Here is a 17,989-nt window from a genome sequence, read left to right on the forward strand (position 1 = left end):
GTTGTTGTGAGGATCAAAGTGTTTTGCAAAGCTTAGAGTGCTAAATTAATACTAATTATTATTATTAATCAATAAACATTGATTAAATGCCTCCTATGTGTCAGGCAGGCATTGTGCTAAACACTGAAGATACAAAAAGTGGCAAAAGACAGACCCTGCTGTCGAAGAACTGGTTATTATTATAAATAATCAGCTCCGGGGTCAACTGAGGTGTGGTCTTCCTTGACGCTTTCCTCTTGCTCACCTGGCGCTGTCAGCCTGTGTCCAGTCTGACTCTACAAGGTCTCTTGCATGGGTCCCCAGTTCTCCCTCCTTTAGGACTCACACTCATTACCTCTCACCCAGCCTCCTCTAATCACCTCTGAGTGAGAGCCAGCTTCCCATAATGGGAGGGCTTCCAATGGCTCTCTTTGGCCCTGGGGAGGGAGGCAGAACCACAAGCCAAGAGGCCAATTTAGACTCCAAGACCTGAAAACTGTCTGCGCAATGAGAGCTTTCCTTATTCCTCAGGTACGTTCTAATGGAGATCCCTTCCACATGGGATTGGACAGCTCTCATCCTGAGATAGCAGGATTGGGTCTCTGCCTCCCGCCATCTCTGCTATGACCCCCTCTTATGCTCCCCAGGGCTGCCAAATCCACAAAGATAAAATGGAGTTGTGGCCAAGGTCCAGCCCCGCCCAAGATGATTCACTATGCTCCACATCACTAAAAAGAAAAGAAATGGGAGAAACAACTCTGGGCTTTCCCAGAACATTTTCCAGGAAATTGGCAAAGATTAAAATAAAAAGATTTCTTCTTTCTTGGCTCTGATTGTGACCTTCTAGACTTTCCCACCTTTGGCCCCAAAGCTTTTCCTCCTGCTGCATGGTCCACCCTGGCTGCAGTCTATTTTTCTTGTCTGCCTGGAACTGCCCTTTGAGGAAGTCCCAGTGCCATCACACTCACTTCTCAGCCTTCTCCCCTCTTGCCCTTCTCAACTTCCCCACCTTCCCATCTCCATATGGTGGTTAACTCCTTTTTATGTGTTGCCTTGCCCCATATTAGAAGGTCAGTCCTATGAGGGCAGGAACTGTCTTTTTTTTTTTTTTTGGTTCCTGCTATATTCATGCTCACTAGTATTCTTCTTATTAATTTAATAGTAATAAGAATAGGTGCCATTAGATTGTAAGCTCAAGGACAGGAACTGTCTTTTGACCCTTTTTATATCCCTAATGTTTAGCACAAAGCCTGGCCCAGAGTAGGTACCTAATACATGTTATTGATTGAAATGCCAGCCCTTAGCATAGTACTTGGTTCATCAGAAGCATTTAATAAATGCCTCGTTTGGGAACAGTCAAAAACGGTAGGTTATGGAAAGCCAGGAACTCTAATTACTCCTGGGGGAGTTCGGAATGGATGGAACCATTCTGGAAAGGCATCTGGGAATATTCCAGAAAAAGCACCTAAGCTTAGTAAGCATCTCTTTGACCCAGAGATCCCACTGCATCATAGTTCTCTACAGATGTCAAAGACCAAAAGAAATGCTTCATATGTATCAAAAAAATTTCATAGCAGCACTTGTTATGGTGACAAAGATCTGGAGACCCGATAGATGCTGTTGATAGGGGACTAACCAAACAAATTGTATACCTTGACTATAATGGGCTATTACTGCTTTATGAGAACCAATAAGGAAAGTGAATTCTGTGTTGTATGGAAAACTCCCTAACTGAGGAAGATGAAAGGGGGTGATGCCCCTTTCTCCTTTCTTTGTGGGAGTGAAGGACTATGGGCGTGGAAAGCTGCATACATTGTACCCTCAGGTTCTAAGAATGTGTTGGCTAGTTTTGCTGAACTGCTTCCCCTTTCCTCTTTTTATTCTCTGTTAAAGGAATATAAAAACACAGGATAGCAATAAAAATGGAAGAAAAAAGGACCCCTGATGTTCAATAGCTGTCTATTGCTCAGAGGATCAAATATGAGCTCAGTGCACGGCCATGGTCTTTAAAGCCTCCTCAAGCCTTCCTGCCCCAGCTTTGCTCACATCAATCCTCATCCACTCTCTATCTGGCCAATTCTCATTTGTGATGTCTTATCTCCCATCTCCATGCCTTTGCACAGGCTGAACCTCCCACTCAGGAATCACAGGGGCAAGGTTGGAATCTTTTCTCTGTCACTTGCTAAACTTTGTGACAAGGGACAAGTCACTTCTCTCAGGCCTCAGTGTCCTTGTCTCTAAAGTCAGAGGAGTTTGAGCTCTGAGGGCTTTCGGAGTTCTAAGTCAATGAGCCTTCACTTTCTCCATCACCAGCAGCAGGTGCATGAATTAACATTTGCCAACGGATCGTTAGCAATCATGGATGTTCATTTTCTGCATGAACAAAGTACTACTTAGGCTTGAGATGAGAAAACCTAATAACTCCAAGTAAATGAATAATTCACACGATTAGATTTACCCAAATCAGTGTGTATCATGGTGACAGCCCCTGTAAGTCACTAACTACATTAGGGGCTGCCAGAAAGGGACCTCTGAAAACTTCATTTTATAGATGAGAATTGGGGCCCAGAGAGGAAGTGATCTGACCTGGGTCATGCAGCAGCAGCCTGCTAAAGTTCATTATGATACAGTCCCTGTTCTAAGCTGGGGTCCTGATCTTCTGTGGCAAATCAAAGCATGGGACGTGAGCTCAGAACACCTGGGTTCAGATCTCAGCTCAGACACTTCTCAGAGTGTGACCCTGGGCAAATCACTTAACTTAATCCTTCTGAACCTGATTTTCCCCGTGAACAAGGTGGGTGCTGCTTCCAGGTACCACCTGCCTCAGAAGGCTGTGGTGGGTAGACCACCACCATGAGCATAATAAATAAGCACTGTATATGCCACCTCATTTATCCTCCTGGCAACCCCATGAAGTACAATACTATTATTATAACAGCTTGAATTTTATCATACCCATTTTACAGGTGACGAAACTGAGGTTAAGAGGTTACATGGCTTGTCCAAAGGGAGAAAACACTCTATAAACTGTCAAGTCCTAAAGAAGTGGGAAATGGTGCAGTCTTGTACCAATGTGAGCTTGCTAGCCCACAGAGAAGCGCTGAGGAAGCCAGGGGTGCCAAGCTTCCTACAGAGAAGGTGTAACTCCCTCCCCTGGCACCGTACCAGCAGAGAAGGGTTTTTTCTTTCTTTCTCATGGCTTTGCAGGGCAGATGACTAGGTCCTGGGCACTTGCAAGGGATCTGGTCCCCAAAGCACCTTCCTCCACCTGAAGAAAAGTCTTATTTCCATTCTCCTGGCCAGTTCTGAGGGCAATCGCCAAATGGCCCTTGGTTTTTGCACAACCACGACTCATGTTTGATTAATCTTCTGGGTAAACAGGCCAATAACCCACAAAGTAGTCAGAGAATTATATTCATTTGGGACCAAAAGTTAGAAGAAAAACAAAACTCTCAAGTCAAGGAGTTTGGATCCAGCTGAAATATCACCCATAGCACAGGGGCTGAGGCTTCTTTCTACAGACCTCATTTTTCTGACAAAAGAGTTGTTTTCTCCCCTCTCAAAATGCACGTGCTGTTTACATATAAGAAAAAATCTGGCCAAAGCCGCCAGGGGGTGCCACCGTGCACAGAGCTCTGAGCCTGGAGTCAAGATCTGAATTCAAATAGGACCTTAGGCAGTCACTAGCTGGGTGACCCTGGGAAAGCCGCTTGACCACTGTCTGCCTCAGTTTCTTCAACTGGAAAATGGGAATAATGGCAGGGCTGTGATGAGGATCAAATGAGCTCATGTTTGTAAACTATTAGCACTCAGGGTACATAGGTCTGGCCCATAGGGCAGGTGCTCAATCAATGCATGTTCCCATCCTCCCCCTCTCCCTTCCTGGGGGCAATAGCGGATCGCAAGATTCCACAGTAAGTCAATGCCATCACAGGCTGCATTAGCAGTGAGTAACCCAGAGCCCAGCACTGACCCCTGCATCGTCCTCTTAAGGAATCTGGACAAAGGATAATTTAGCTTGTCTTCCCCTCTGCCCCCCCATCTCTCATGGAGCGGTTCTGAGCAAGATCAGCTGGAACAAGCAGCGTGCAGGGTCATTAAATGAAAGGCATCGACCATGTATGAAGTTTCTACTCAGCTCAAGATGCTTCAGTGGGGGGGTGGGTAGGAAGGGCTGGCAAGAGGCAAGTAAGTAAAAGACACAGCCCAGCTCTCAGAAAGGTGACAGTCTAATAAAGGGGAGGACAGGACGATTCCAACAGGGGAGAATCACAGACCTAAGAACTGTTCAAGGCAATGGAAGAGACTAAACATGGCAGCAAGTGATTAATTACCTGAGGGTTGTATAGACGATAATAGCTCTAAGAATTGATAGCATCATACTGGAAAAAGTCCTCAAGGAGGAGTCAGGAGACCCTCCCCCTACACTGAGGAGTCAGGAGATCCCCCCCACTGAGGAGTCAGGTGACCCCACATACACTGAGGAATCAGGAGACTCCCCCAAACACTGAGGAGTCAGGAGACTCCCCCAAACACATTGGGGAGTCAGGAGACCCCTGATGAGAAGTCAGGAGACTCCCTGATGAAGAGTCAGGAGAGCCCTCCACACACTGAGGAGTCAGGAGACCCTTGATGAGGAATCAGGAGACCCCCACCACCACCACTGAGGACTCAGGAGATCCCCCCACACACTGAGGAGTCAGGAGAGCCCCCCTCCAGAAGTTAGGAACCCCTCCCTCATCTGAGAAGTCAGGACACCTTTGAGTGATTCTGGCCTCACTTGAGGCGGGGATGATCACAGAAACTTTCCTGGAGAAGGTGAGATAAATAGGATTTCAGCCAAGATATGTTAGATGGGGCTAAGAGGCAGAGGAGTGAGGAAGATGAAAGAATCCCAACTTCCAATTCATTCCTGGCTTACCAACTGTAATAACATTAGTTTCTATATTTTGAATGACCATTTAACGACAGCACCATCCCCTTCTAACTGTATTTTTCTTTTAAAAAGTGTTTTCCGTAAAGGCAAGCTTCTGTGCCAAAAATCTTACACTTCACACAATTCAATTGTTACTGGACTGAGTGACAGGCAGTGTGGCCTGGTGGATGGAGAGCTGGCCTCAAAGCCAAGAAGATGTGGGTTCTAGTCCTACCTCTGACACTCAGTGGCTGAGTGATCCTGGGCAAGTCACTTATCTCTCTACTTACAACAGTTTCCTCATCTGGACGATGAGGGGGCTGGACTCAGAGATCTCCAGGGTCCCTTCCAAATCTATGTCTATGATCCTAGAGATGCCCTTTCCTGCTACACAGGCATTAAAATAAAATAGCAGCATAACATGGAAAGGCAGCAGAGGACCATGGAGAGAGAGCCAGACTTGGAGTCAACAGACTCAAGTTCGAAACCTCCCTCTGACACAACCTGTGTGACCAGAGAGAAGTCCCTGGAGTTTAGAGAGATTTACTTTTCTCCTCTATAAAATGGGGACAATAATAGTTGTAGTATTGACCTCCCAGGGCTGATGTGAGAATCTAACAAGATGCCATCAGGAGCAACGTCTTACTTATAGGTGAGGAAACCGAGGCCCAAAGAAATGAAATGATTGGCCCCACGTCCTCCAGGGAGGAAGAAGAACAAGGATTTGAACCCAGGACCTCTGATTCAAAATCTGTAACTCTTTCTACTGTTCCAAGCTGACTCCATAATGTTTTGAAAATTTCTCGCATACTTTATTTTTTGTGTGATTCATTCATATAGTTTCTGTGTGTTTACATAATTAATGCCGTGCTTTGTAAATCTTCTGGCTCCATGTAAATGTCAGCTCTTATTATGGTTAAGCCCTGCCCCTCCTCTGGATCCTGCAGTGATGCTCACACCAGGGATGCCTGGGGTCTGAGGCACTGACCTGGGCAGTGACAATGAGCCGCCTCTCCATCCCCAAACAGGATCTCTTCCCACACTGGAGCCCTGTGAGTTCATTGCCTTCAGGAGCTCCCAGGGTGTAATATCCTTTCACCAAGGTGCCTTCAGGAACTCCCAGTGGGTAATATCCCCTCACCAAAGTAGATCAGCACCAACTTGTCATTTCTGCTCTCTGAACTTCCTGAAGGCAACAAAAGCTTAAGTGACTCAGCCAAGGTGATGCTCAAGGTCACATGGCCAACGTGAGCCTCGAACCGTGCCTTTTTGATCCCCTAATTGGCTCTTCAGGCTCTATTCACTATGCCAAGCAGTCTCTCTCAGCACAGGGTGGTTAAAAGGATCAAACCATATAAAATATCTTATAAATCTAAAAACAATATGTATAAATGTCAGATATTTATCATGAACACATGATGAGGGTCACAAGAATTCTAGTGGAATCAAAGATGCCTGTCCTGGGATCACTCAACTCCCTCCCCCATCCTGGCCACACCCAAATCAAAGGGTGGCCCCAGGGCCTCGAAGGCTACCCAAGCGCCCCAGCGTCCAAGGAAAGGGCCGGGCTTGGGAGGTCCCCTGCTCTCCTCCCCACCATCTACAAAAGAAATGAGTGCAAAGGTCAAGCCTCCCCGGGAGGAGAGCTGCTCATTCTCAGAGGAGACAAGTCCACTCAGGCCAGAATCCTCCTTCCTCCAGGTAAGGAAGGGGCAGGCAGCCAGGGAGAAAGGCAAGCACAAACACCGCCTCCATTCCTTTATGCTAAGCCTAGTTTAACTCATTACTGGCTCAGAGTCATCGAGCTGACCTCAGGGGCTCCTCAGAAAGCATGGCTCCTTCCACAAATCTACTCACCCAAGAACCAGACCTTCTGCTACATTCAGGAGTCTATACCAGGGTTCTAGTATTTGAATTTTAGAGGTTCCCCTCCAAAAAGCAAGCAAACAAACAAACTCAGTGCCAGGTTGTAACGAGACCCATATTTGCTTCAGTAACTCATCTGTAAACATGGCAACACATTGGAGAAGAAAATGGCCAACCACTCTGGCATTTTTACCAAGAAAATGCCATGGGGAAGGGTCAGACACAACTGAACAACTCAACAACACAGCAGCAATCTTCTCCCCTCAATGGCTCTTGGTAACAGGCCCCTTCACAAAAGTGAGCACCCCAGATGGAGGAGCCTCAGGGATAGAGCCCTCCTCCTCTTCTTCAACTTAATTACAACTATTCACCAACACTAGGGACCCAAGGAGGGAAAGTAACTAACCCTGCTGGTGATGAAGGAGTTCATGACACATTTGGGGAGGGGGAGACCCACACAGTATAACATAAGCTGGATATGATGATGCCCATGGGAAGGGCAGATGGTGGCGTGAGCGACTGAAGGAAGGGGGGAAATCACATCTAGATGTTCTATTTAACTCAGGGCCATACAGAGGGGGTGACCCTAGACTTGGATGTTGTAGGAAAGATGGCAGAGAGAGGAGAGTCTGTCCAAGCATAGGAGCCCTCCACGGAGACAGGAGAGGGCACAGTGAGTCTGAGTGCGGGAGTACTCTGAGAACGGCCAGTACCAGTGCAGCAGCCAGTGTAGATGCTCCCTCCAGAGATGGGGATTAACAGATGATCCCAAACTCACAGAATCCAAGGGTGTTGCCTTGGCCCCTGAGAAGGGACGTGCCCAGGCTCACAGAGCTGGCTTGCATCAGAGCTAGGCCCTTAAGCTGGGCTGCCTTGCCCTGACTCCAAGGCCCCCCTCTCTCCACTGGGCTGTGACCTTTAAATGCCAGCTGAGATTATTCCTACCATGTGCAAGACTCTGTTATTTACAGCGTTTTCCTCCTTAAACCTCGACCTCATCATTGCCCCCAGTGACCTCTGTCCTTTTAAAGTTCTGGTCACAGTCATTCAGTACTCACTGACTGATGGACAGGCTCCATTTTATTCCATTTAGGCCAGGCTAAAATTAGAGGATGCCCTGCTAACCCCTGTAGGCTCATACCCAGCCTGCCCTTTGCTCATTCTACCTTAAAGAGCCCTAGAACAAAGATAATAAGTAATAAGGAAGCTAGGTGACACGGTGGATAGAGTGCAGGGTGGGAAGTCAGGAAGACTCATCTTCCTGAATTGAAATCTAGCCTCAGACATTTATTTGCCATGTGACCCTGGGCAAGCCACTTCACTCTGTTTGCCTCAGTTGCTTTCTCTGTAAAATGAGCTGGAGAACAAAATGACAAACAGTATCTTTAACACAAAAACCCCAAATGGGGTCACTAAGAGTCAGATATAGCTGAAAAACCAAGACATCTCTCTACAGTTGTAAAACCTAAGTCAGGGCCCAAGACAAATTCCTAAGAAGATATTCCAAAGGAGTACTTTTGAAAAGCACTTTCTTTTCCTATGGAGTACTTCCCACTAATTTCTCCTCTGAATCTGTCTTTAACATAAACATAAACAGGATCAAAGAACATGGGCTCCTAGATTTAGAGCTGAAAGATACCTCAGAAGCAACCCAACCCAACCTTCACATGATAAATGGAAAAACTGAGGCTCAGGGACTTGCTCAAGGTCACTCCAATAGGAATTAGCAAAACTAGAACTTAGCAGAGAAGGAAACCGAAACTCCCAGAAGAGAGGCTTGTCCAAGCTCACAGGGGTCTTTGAATGGAACAGCCAGGATTCCATCCTCAGTCTGATAATCAAGGTCAAGTACACCCATGGGGGCTCGGGAGTGACCACAATAGAAAACCCAGCATGTCAGGTCTACCTTGAGGACAGAAGCAGTATGCCACCAGTTGGGGACTCAATGGTAGTGCCAGCTGGGTAAGTAGGTCCAGAGGGTGGGCTACACTGAATTGGCCAGTCTCCTCCCACCACCATTATTTCTACAAGTTACAGAAATCTTTATTGGCAGATATATCCAAAATGCTGCTAGCATTCTCAGTAAGTCGTAAACTCCATGAGGTTGAAAGCTATTTAATTTTTGTCTTAGTATTTCCATAAAACCCAGCAGCAAAACTATAGATTATCAGAGATGATTCTTTAGTGAAAACATGACTGACTCTCTTCTGTGCTGCCAGGAATCACATTACTTGAAAGAGCTCCCTTCTCTGAGTAACTGCCTCTCTGTGCCCAGATCTGACTGGAGGACATGTCGTGTCCTTCCTCAAGTGTGCTTTGAATTCTCTTGAACTACAGAAGTCTCACATGTCGAAATGGGGAGCTCCCACTGGGTGAGCAGCCTCATAGCTAGATGCCATGGTTAATGGGTGGGGGAGGAGAGAAAATCCCCTTTCTTTACCCTGCTGCCCTCTGGCCTAAGCTTGCCTTCTAATTCAATCAAAGAGAAATTTGTTCACATTTCCTAAAGACATCGCTAGACATGAAGGCACCTTTAGAGTTAACTAAACACTTCTCCACTGGCCCCTTATTTTCTGTTTTAGGGCTGAGGAGCTGACCAGAAATCATCTGCCTTCCACTAGTACAAAGTGCTTGCTGCCCTGGACGTGCATAAAAAAAGTTGGGCGAATTGAATTGAATCTAAGGTCCCTTCTAACTCTAAGTTGGGGATGAAGACAAAGAGCACATTTAGGGCTAATTATGGTCAGGGTCCCAAGTTCAGTACATTTAGTAACCTTACCGCAGACGTGAGACGGACAAGAAGTTCATCACTGGTTTCTTCTGTATCTTCAATTTTCTGATGGGCACTGAAAAATAAACAGCTAATTAATTTTTTAGATTTTTTTCAGCTTGGCTGTATTATCCATATGGTGTAGAAAATCAGGGCAAATGGCAACCTTTGACCATGCCATCAGAAATCCCAGAGGTAATCATAAAAACACTTGGGCTACTCTAATTCCGCACTGGTCCAACTACTCTCCTTAAATCAATAAGCAAGCCACCAAATTCAATTAATCAGAGGTGTAAGAATTGTTCTCCAAAGATCACCCAAGGATGACATTGATATATAAGGCTTAGACCCAGATGGCAGAATTAGGAACACTAGTAAGAGTGGCTCAGAGGCAAGTTTTGGCTCTTCTTGGGTAGGTTTTACAGAGTATTCCTGGTCAGACACAAGTTAAAAAAAGGCAGCCTCTCTGGGGCCTTCCAACTCAAATTCTGTGATGAGGAAAAATTTCCTGATAACTGAGGCAAGGGCTGCCTCTGGGGGTAGTGAAGGTCTCCCCTCAAAGGCTGAATGGTGACTTATAGGACTGGTTGTTGAGGGAATTCCCCTTCAGGTTTAATCGAACTAGTGGGCCTCAGAGGTTTGGTTATTACGTTAATCTAATGATCAGTAGGGTCCAAGAATGGAATAGATGACCATGGGAAGGAGTGGGCTCCCCATCTTTGGAGTTCTTCCATCAGAAGCTGGATAGCCATTTGATAGACATTGGTATAGAGGGGGATTCTTGTCCAGGTGGCAAACTAAATGACATGGGCTCTGAGGTCCCTTCCAACTTTGGTTCTATGATTCTCCATACCAAAGACTTGAATTCAGGCACCCATGAAGCTACAAAACAAGATGGCACATGTTTAAGAGGATGCCACATTATGGCCATTACCATCCTTGAAGATAACTCTTGTCTCCCGAGAATTGTCTCTTCTTTAGGGTAAACATGCCCAAGTCTCTCGGCTGGTGTTCGTATGATATTGATTCAAGGCTCTTCTCGAATACCCTCAGGATAGCTCCAGCTCATCAGTTGGGGATAGAATTTGTCACTTGTGCTAAGTCAAGCATGGAGACTATTTAGATGATTGATGAAGATGTCTTTGTCATAAATCTTAGGCCTGGAGCATTTAAAATGCCTTGCTTAAGCATCCTCCATATGTTCAGCCCATTCTCAGACCTTTGACATGGAAGACCATATGGTCCTGTCCTCCAAGAGCCTTTATCCTTATTGGTGATAACAGCTGGTGATTATATGACTCCTTAAGGTTTGCAAAGTACTTCATATAATGATCTCATTGGATCCTCACAACTCTGGAAGGCAGGTGCTAGTATTATCTCCATTGTACAGATAAGAAAACTGAGACTGAGAAGGTTAAATGATTGGCCCAGGGTCATACAGCCATTAAACGTAGGAAGAAGTAGATGGAGAAGGCTTCTACAGAGAAATGTCTCTGAATGTGTAGGGCTAGAGGGGAGACAAGAGGGTATGTGCGGTTGAGGAAGGAAGCCGACCCAGAGAGACTGGATCTCAACCAGTACTGACTGAGCTCTTGTGTACAACCAAGACTGACTCATTAAGAGTCACAGGAACTTAGCTAGAATGGACCTCAGATCTAGTCCAAATCCTTCATCTTATTGCAGTACTGCAGCCCAGAAAAGGTCACATAGATCTTAGACCTGGAATTTGTGTGGAACCTGGAGGACATCAAATTCAACTCTCCTATTTTATAGATGGGGAGACTGAGATGCAAAGGATTTGTGACTTGTCCAAGGTCACAGAGAGGATCATGAATCTTGAGCTGTAGGGTCTCAGAGGTCATCTAGTTCTTCACTGGAGATAGGGAAACTGAGGCACACAGAGTTGGAATGACATGTGTTTTGTCTTCCAGGTAGGTAATCAGGAAAACTTTTGCTATGGATAAGGTAGCACAAAGTTTGTGTAGGTAAGGTAGGGCCAAGTGACCAATGGATATGAGCGTCTTCAAGAACCAAAAAAGGAGTCCATGCTTGATCCCATAAGCAACATCGACTTACCGTGAGTTTCTAAATAAGCAAGTGACATGAGAGTATAGCATTTAAGTGGAAAAAGTCACCTGTATTTCAGTTTGTAAGGAAATTTGGAGGCTTCTAAACATGAGGAGGGGGAATGGAGGGAGAAAGGAGAGAGAAGGAGAAGGAAGGGGAAATGGAGAGGGGGAGAAAGAGAGGGAGGAAAAGAGAGGGAGAGAGAAAACACACTTTCAAAAAATTTTTAGGTAGTCAAAGTGAGACCTTGGCCATAGACACTTGCATGGATTAATGAAGATCAGTGGCAAATCTGATTCTAACAGGCAATACCTTTAAACACAAGCTGTGGAGCCTGGGGGATTCATGGTAATTACACCCCTAAGAAAGCAACTCCAAGATCAGAGCCCCATGATCGATTTCCATTCATGGCTAAGCACAACAAGCCAACTCTCAGTTTATCCACTGAGGGCAAAGGGCTCCTCCCTGGACTCAGAAACCCTCTAATAGGTACATCTCCAGGAATTAAAAATGAAAAACCAGCTGATCAATTCTGCCTTTAGTTTCTTGAAATTGTATTAAAGTCTTTTTTCTTTTAAATTACAACCTTTCCACTGGAGTTGCTAACTCCAAACCATGGATTTGACAAGACTTCCTAACATACAGGTACGAATCAGCAGTGCTGACTTCCAATGCGTAATTTAATTATACACAGTCAAGGGTCTGGAAGAGTAATTGACAGGCTGTCTGATACAAGCAGCAATGAGAACAAAGGCCTTAGGATTTGTTCGTGCTGGTGCTGAACTTCAGCAAAGGAAGCAGACTTCTGCAAAACAGAACAATCTCCGTAAGAGGAATTTGTGGGACCCTGGTGGTATTCACAAAATGCTCCCTAATATTTAACCAAGCTTTTTCTGAGCTGGGAATAGCATCCTGCTGGCATCGATTGTTCCGCAGGGCTCGGGACTCGGAGGAGAATCATTATAATTATATTTGATGTTTGTTGAGCAATTTGAAAGTTTGCAAAGTAAACCATCTCATTTAAGCCTAACAACCCTGCCAGGGCAGCAGCATCCAATAGACAGGTTTCATCGTTCTTCTTACAGGTGAGAAAATTCAGTCACAGAATTCTAGATGTGGAGCTGGAAGAAACCATAGAAACCATTTGGAATAATCATCTCATTTTATGGATGATGACACTGAGCCAGAGGGATGAGAAATGACTTGTCCGAGCTGACACAGCTAGTAAATTTGGCTGGGGTAGATCTGAACCCAAGCCCTCCGCTTCCAGATCTGCCACTTTTTTTATCAGCACTGACCTGGCAGTGGAAGGCAAAGCTGAACGAGTGGGACCCCAAGTGGTGGAACTCGAGAACCCGATGCTGATTCAGATTCCCTTGGCTGTCCCAGGCACAGTCTTGCCTTTTGGCATCTCTCTCCCACCAAGAAATGCCTAATGGCTGAGCTCATAAGCCTGCTGCATTCTACACTCCCAAGGCCCCTTGTACACATCCCATCATGAATCTGTTTTCAACAACCTGGGGTCAGAACTTTGTACAACTTGGGGGAACCTGAACATCCCTGAAGATCCACTTTTTTCCATGGGCATCACCCATATCTGGGCTGTCTAGCTGATAAGCAGCTCAATTAGTGTCTCAACAGAAAAAGCGCCTGAGTTTCCCTTCCTCAGCCAGCCTAATTGTGCTTGACATGCCTTCATGGAAGATTAAGAACTTCCCTCTACCAATTCAGGCTGCCATCTTTTCTATGCTTTAAAGTCTTAGGAGAGCTGCCTAGTGCATAGAGAAAGAAATTATCTGCCTATAATTACAAGGCCAGTATGTGTAAGAGACAAGACCTGAACCCAAGTCTCCCTGACTGTGAGGCAAGATCTTTATCCACCACACCATACTGCCTCTCACCATTGGTATTACTAGTACTATTTTATAGATGAAAAAACAGAGGCAGGGAGATTAAGTGACTTACTCATAGTCACACAGCAGCTAAGTGTCAGAGTCAGGCCTCAAATCCAGGTCCTTCTGACTGCTAAATTCATGACTCTTTCCACTAGGACATGCTTCATTTCCCAAAGTCAATCTGTTTAATTACCATTCTAGATCAATGGGATCAATGGTTGGCACCTGTAAATCTAAATTGCGATAACACTTTTAGGTCTGTGTGACCATACACACGCAGCCAAGTCAATTCCAATACTGTGGAGACAACTACGGGCAAGGGGCTGTCCTAGGTACTGGTGATTCAGGGACAAGAAGGCAATGTTCCATAAATGTGTTGACAACTGGGGATGGACTATGTCTGTCATCTAATTCATGCCTAAGTGGGCTGCAAAGGATTGGGGTTGGGGGTCACAGGAACTGTCACACACCATCTATGAAGGGTGACTCTCTGTCATTTCAGGAAGAGCCCACCATAGCAAAATCACAGATCTTCAATATACTGATGTAAGCGGGGAGATGCTGGACAAGGTCCTTTCTCAGCCTCTCTTTCCTTAACTGTAAAATGGGGCTAAGAATATCTATCTTACAGGATGGATAAGGCTCCAGTGAGATGGTCTAGGCAAAGCACTTTGTGAACCTTAAAACATTATATCAATATCACCTCGTATAGTCATTATCATCTCTATAGTTATTGTTTTATTGAGCCCAGATTGGAGGAGAGCTCAGGCTTCTCCAAGCCAAGTCCCCAGCTCCATTTAGCCAAAACTCTTGGGATAAATGCTAGCAATTTCAGACCTCCACCTTGAGTTGTAACCTGAAGGGGCAGAGTTCTCTTCTGTGCTTCTTGGAGACTTATGAACCGATCATGTCGTGTGGCCAAATGGGTGTTTGTTCTGTTTAACAACGCAGAGTCATTACAAGGGTTTGGTTTTTCTTTATCATTTTTCTTTTCTTGTTCCAGTGGGAGACAGACATGGGGAGGAAAATAAAGGTGCTTGATTATGAAAATGTAAAATTTAATGACATACAAATTTTGAAAACGAAAAGAATCTGCCTAATGTACAATCATAAATAGTAACTCATATCAGCTATAATAAAGATGAGTGGGTGGTTCCCTCGATGATATCAAGGAAGAAAGGCGTGTTTACTGATGTAATTCTGAAAGTGAAGGAGATGCCTCAGATCAGAACTGTAAAGGAAGGATGGCCATCCCCGCACTGCCAACAGGATCTGTCTCCCCAGCCTACTTCCCTTCTTCATATTCTTTGATTTTTAAAAACATTTAAACTCTCGAAGTCTCAGTTTTCCCACCTCTAAAATGGGAGTGATAATAACATTATAGATTAAGAGCTAGGAAGCACCCTAGAGATCAACTGCTCCTAGTTCCTTGTTTTACAAAAGCAAAAAAAAGTGAAGTAACTTGCCTGAAATCACACAGGTAGGAAGGGATAGAAAAAGAAAGGAAAATCACACAGGGAAGAGAAAGGGTTGGTAATCTTGACCTCCCTTTCCACTGTACCACATAGTTACCTCACAAAAGCTTTGTGGGGATCAAGCAATCTAATATCACATAAGGAAATCCTTTGTAAACCTTAAAACATTTCACAGGAATGGGTGACATTTGTCAAACGCCTCAGGGATTTCAAAATGTTTTACATACCTGCCTAATTTGAGTAACAACAAAACAGTCCTAGGGAGTGGGCCCGCAGATGTTATTATGCTCATTTTACCAATGAGGAAAAAGAATTTCAGAGAAGGAAAGTGATTTACCTAGGGTCACACAGCTACTAAGCATCCAAGGCAGAGTTTGAATAGAGTTCTTCCTGACTCCAAGTCTAGCATTCAAGTCTCTAGGCCATGCTGATTCTCATTAATAGCTAATTATTATTAGCACTGTCTAGGGCACTAAGAAGAAGAGATTAAGTGACTAGCCTGGAGACATACAAGCCAGTGCATGTTAGACTCAAGACTTGAACCCAAGTCTACCTGTCTCTGAGGCTGACTTTCTATCCGATATCACCATCTTGTTTCTTATCAAGAAGTAACTTTATAAGATGAATTTGCAGGGTAGGTATAGACCTACCTTGGGAGAGGAAGTTTCCTCACCCTTTAAAGCTCACAGGATTGGTCAAAAATAGATATCACCATCATTACCACCATCATCACCATCACCATCACCATCATCACCATCACCATCACCATCATCACCATCACCATCATCACCATCACCATCACCATCATCACCATCATCATCACCATCATCACCATCATCATCACCATCATCAACATCACCATCACCATCATCACCATCATCCTCATCCTCATCACCATCATCACCATCATCACCATCATCACCAGCATCATCATCACCAGCATCACCATCATCACCATCACCATCACCATCATCACCATCACCATCATCACCATCATCATCACCATCATCACCATCATCACCAGCATCATCATCACCACCATCACCATCATCACCACCATCCTCATCCTCATCACCATCATCACCATCATCACCAGCATCATCATCACCATCATCACCATCACCATCATCACCACCATCACCATCAAGGACCTCTTTCCTTTGGCTGTGCTTTTTCTCTATTCTAGATCAACCAAGAGGAGCTTTTGTTAAAACTTAGCAGCCGTTTCTCCCCAGTTCTGGACAATGACAAACAGCCCCCACTTCTTTCTCCTTGTTTTGAACACTGAGTTATCCATGTCACATGGAGGTGAATGGACCCAGAAAATGAGACCCTAGATGACAATTAATTTCCAAGAATTAATGTAGTCCCTGTTCCATTATGCAAATGTGTGGGATACAAACACAAATAACATGTTTTTATTAGTGTCCCATTTGCAAATTAGTATGTTGATGACTTCTAATGTGATGGACATAGAGAGAGAATAATTTGCAAATGCTTAAAGACCAAACCAAACATTATCCTTTCCTGGAAAATCTCATAAAATTCAAACGAACATGTTGTCCACCTGCCCTCAGAAAATGGCTAGTTCCATTGGAAATATGAAAAAATGAAAGGATTTTTCTCCTATTCTCTGATGAATACCAACTAAAATCCACACTGTAGCTATGTATAGACCACTGAGACTGTCATGGGCTTTTCACATTCAGGATGACCTCTGAACTCTTTCCCTTGGATCTCTACCCCTATTCTTTCCAAGTCGTATTTCATACCACTGCCAGATTTCTCCATCCCAAAGCAAAAGACCAGTCATATTATTTCCTGACTCAAAAACCTTTAGAAGACTCTTCCATGCCTTCCAAATAAAATCTACTGCCTTCCAATATTCAGGCTTCCTACTATCTTTCCAATTGCCCAAAATGTTCCACGCTCTTTATACCTTTACTCCCACTATTCACCATGCCTGGGACAAATCCTGCAACACCACTAATCTCTACCTTTTTGAAATCCTACCCTTTCTTTAAGGCTCAGCTCCAATGTCACTTCTCTATCTCTCCCCCTTCATGGGCAAAAATAGTTCTTTATCTTCCTCTTCTCTAACTGAACTCTACTGGTGCTGCTTATTCATTTACCAAGATCTTTTGTATCTGTGTATGGGTTTTAGCACTCCCTAATGGACTAAAAACTCCTGAAAAACAGGGTTGGTATTCTCTTTGCTTCTCTGCAGAAGCGAACAAGGCTTTGCACGTTAGTACATACTTTATGAGCCAATGTGTGAATAAACCAGTAACCTTTCCAAAAACTCTCAAATTTTTCTGAAGGACAAATGAATCTCCTTCTATTTCTGAACAAGACCATGTTGTCTACTTGACAGGCCTCAGGCCATGGATGGAGTACATCTAACAAGGGGCGGTAATAATGTGTACTCCTGGAGTCTTGAAAATCTAATAAAAAATAAGATGTAAACGGGAATGGAAGGGGAAAATTGGCCTGCTTATATTCATCAAGTCAAAAACCGTACTGAGTATATGCAATGTATAAAGAAGGGAGATTTACATCATTCAGTTCAAAGGAAACAGAATACTAGAAAAGAGACAATAATTAATCCCATCGCCTCACCCATATACACACAAATGTACAACATATGGTCAACAAGCAAAATGGCAGAGATTTTAAGGCAAGGAGGAAACTCTGATATCACAGACACTACCAAACCTTGGTGAGATGAGACCATGAATGGATTTTGGCTCTGGAAGGTTATGTTGTTGTTGTTGTGGTGGTGGTGGTTGAGTTGTTTTCAGTCACTTCCAACTCTCTGTGATCCCATTTGGGATTTTCTTGGCAAAGACAATGGAAGGGTCGGCCATTTCCTTTTCTGGCTCATTTTGCAGAGGAGGAAACTGAGGCAAACAAAAATAGCTAGTAAATGTCTGGGGTCAAATTTGAACTCAGGTCCTTCTTACTCAGGCCTAGTGCTCTATCTACTGCACCATCTAGCTTTCCTTCCTTTGTGGAAGGATTG

At 44.5% G+C, this 17,989-nt stretch overlaps 2 protein-coding genes across 3 annotated transcripts in view; both read right to left on the reverse strand.

The window, feature by feature from the left end:
* Nucleotides 1-17,989, reverse strand: part of TOMM7 (translocase of outer mitochondrial membrane 7) — a 518,839-nt gene that overhangs the window by 169,915 nt on the left and 330,935 nt on the right. The window lies entirely within an intron of this gene.
* RAPGEF5 (Rap guanine nucleotide exchange factor 5) overlaps nucleotides 1-17,989 on the reverse strand; it is a 232,177-nt gene that overhangs the window by 155,582 nt on the left and 58,606 nt on the right. For both annotated transcript variants that reach the window (XM_072650899.1, XM_072650898.1), the window contains exon 6: nucleotides 9,540-9,606. In XM_072650899.1, the coding sequence (XP_072507000.1) occupies nucleotides 9,540-9,606 (67 nt within the window). The remainder of the gene's footprint in view (nucleotides 1-9,539; nucleotides 9,607-17,989) is intronic.

The sequence above is a fragment of the Notamacropus eugenii genome, chromosome 3 (genome assembly GCF_028372415.1).
Source record: "Notamacropus eugenii isolate mMacEug1 chromosome 3, mMacEug1.pri_v2, whole genome shotgun sequence".
Taxonomy (NCBI): domain Eukaryota; kingdom Metazoa; phylum Chordata; class Mammalia; order Diprotodontia; family Macropodidae; genus Notamacropus; species Notamacropus eugenii.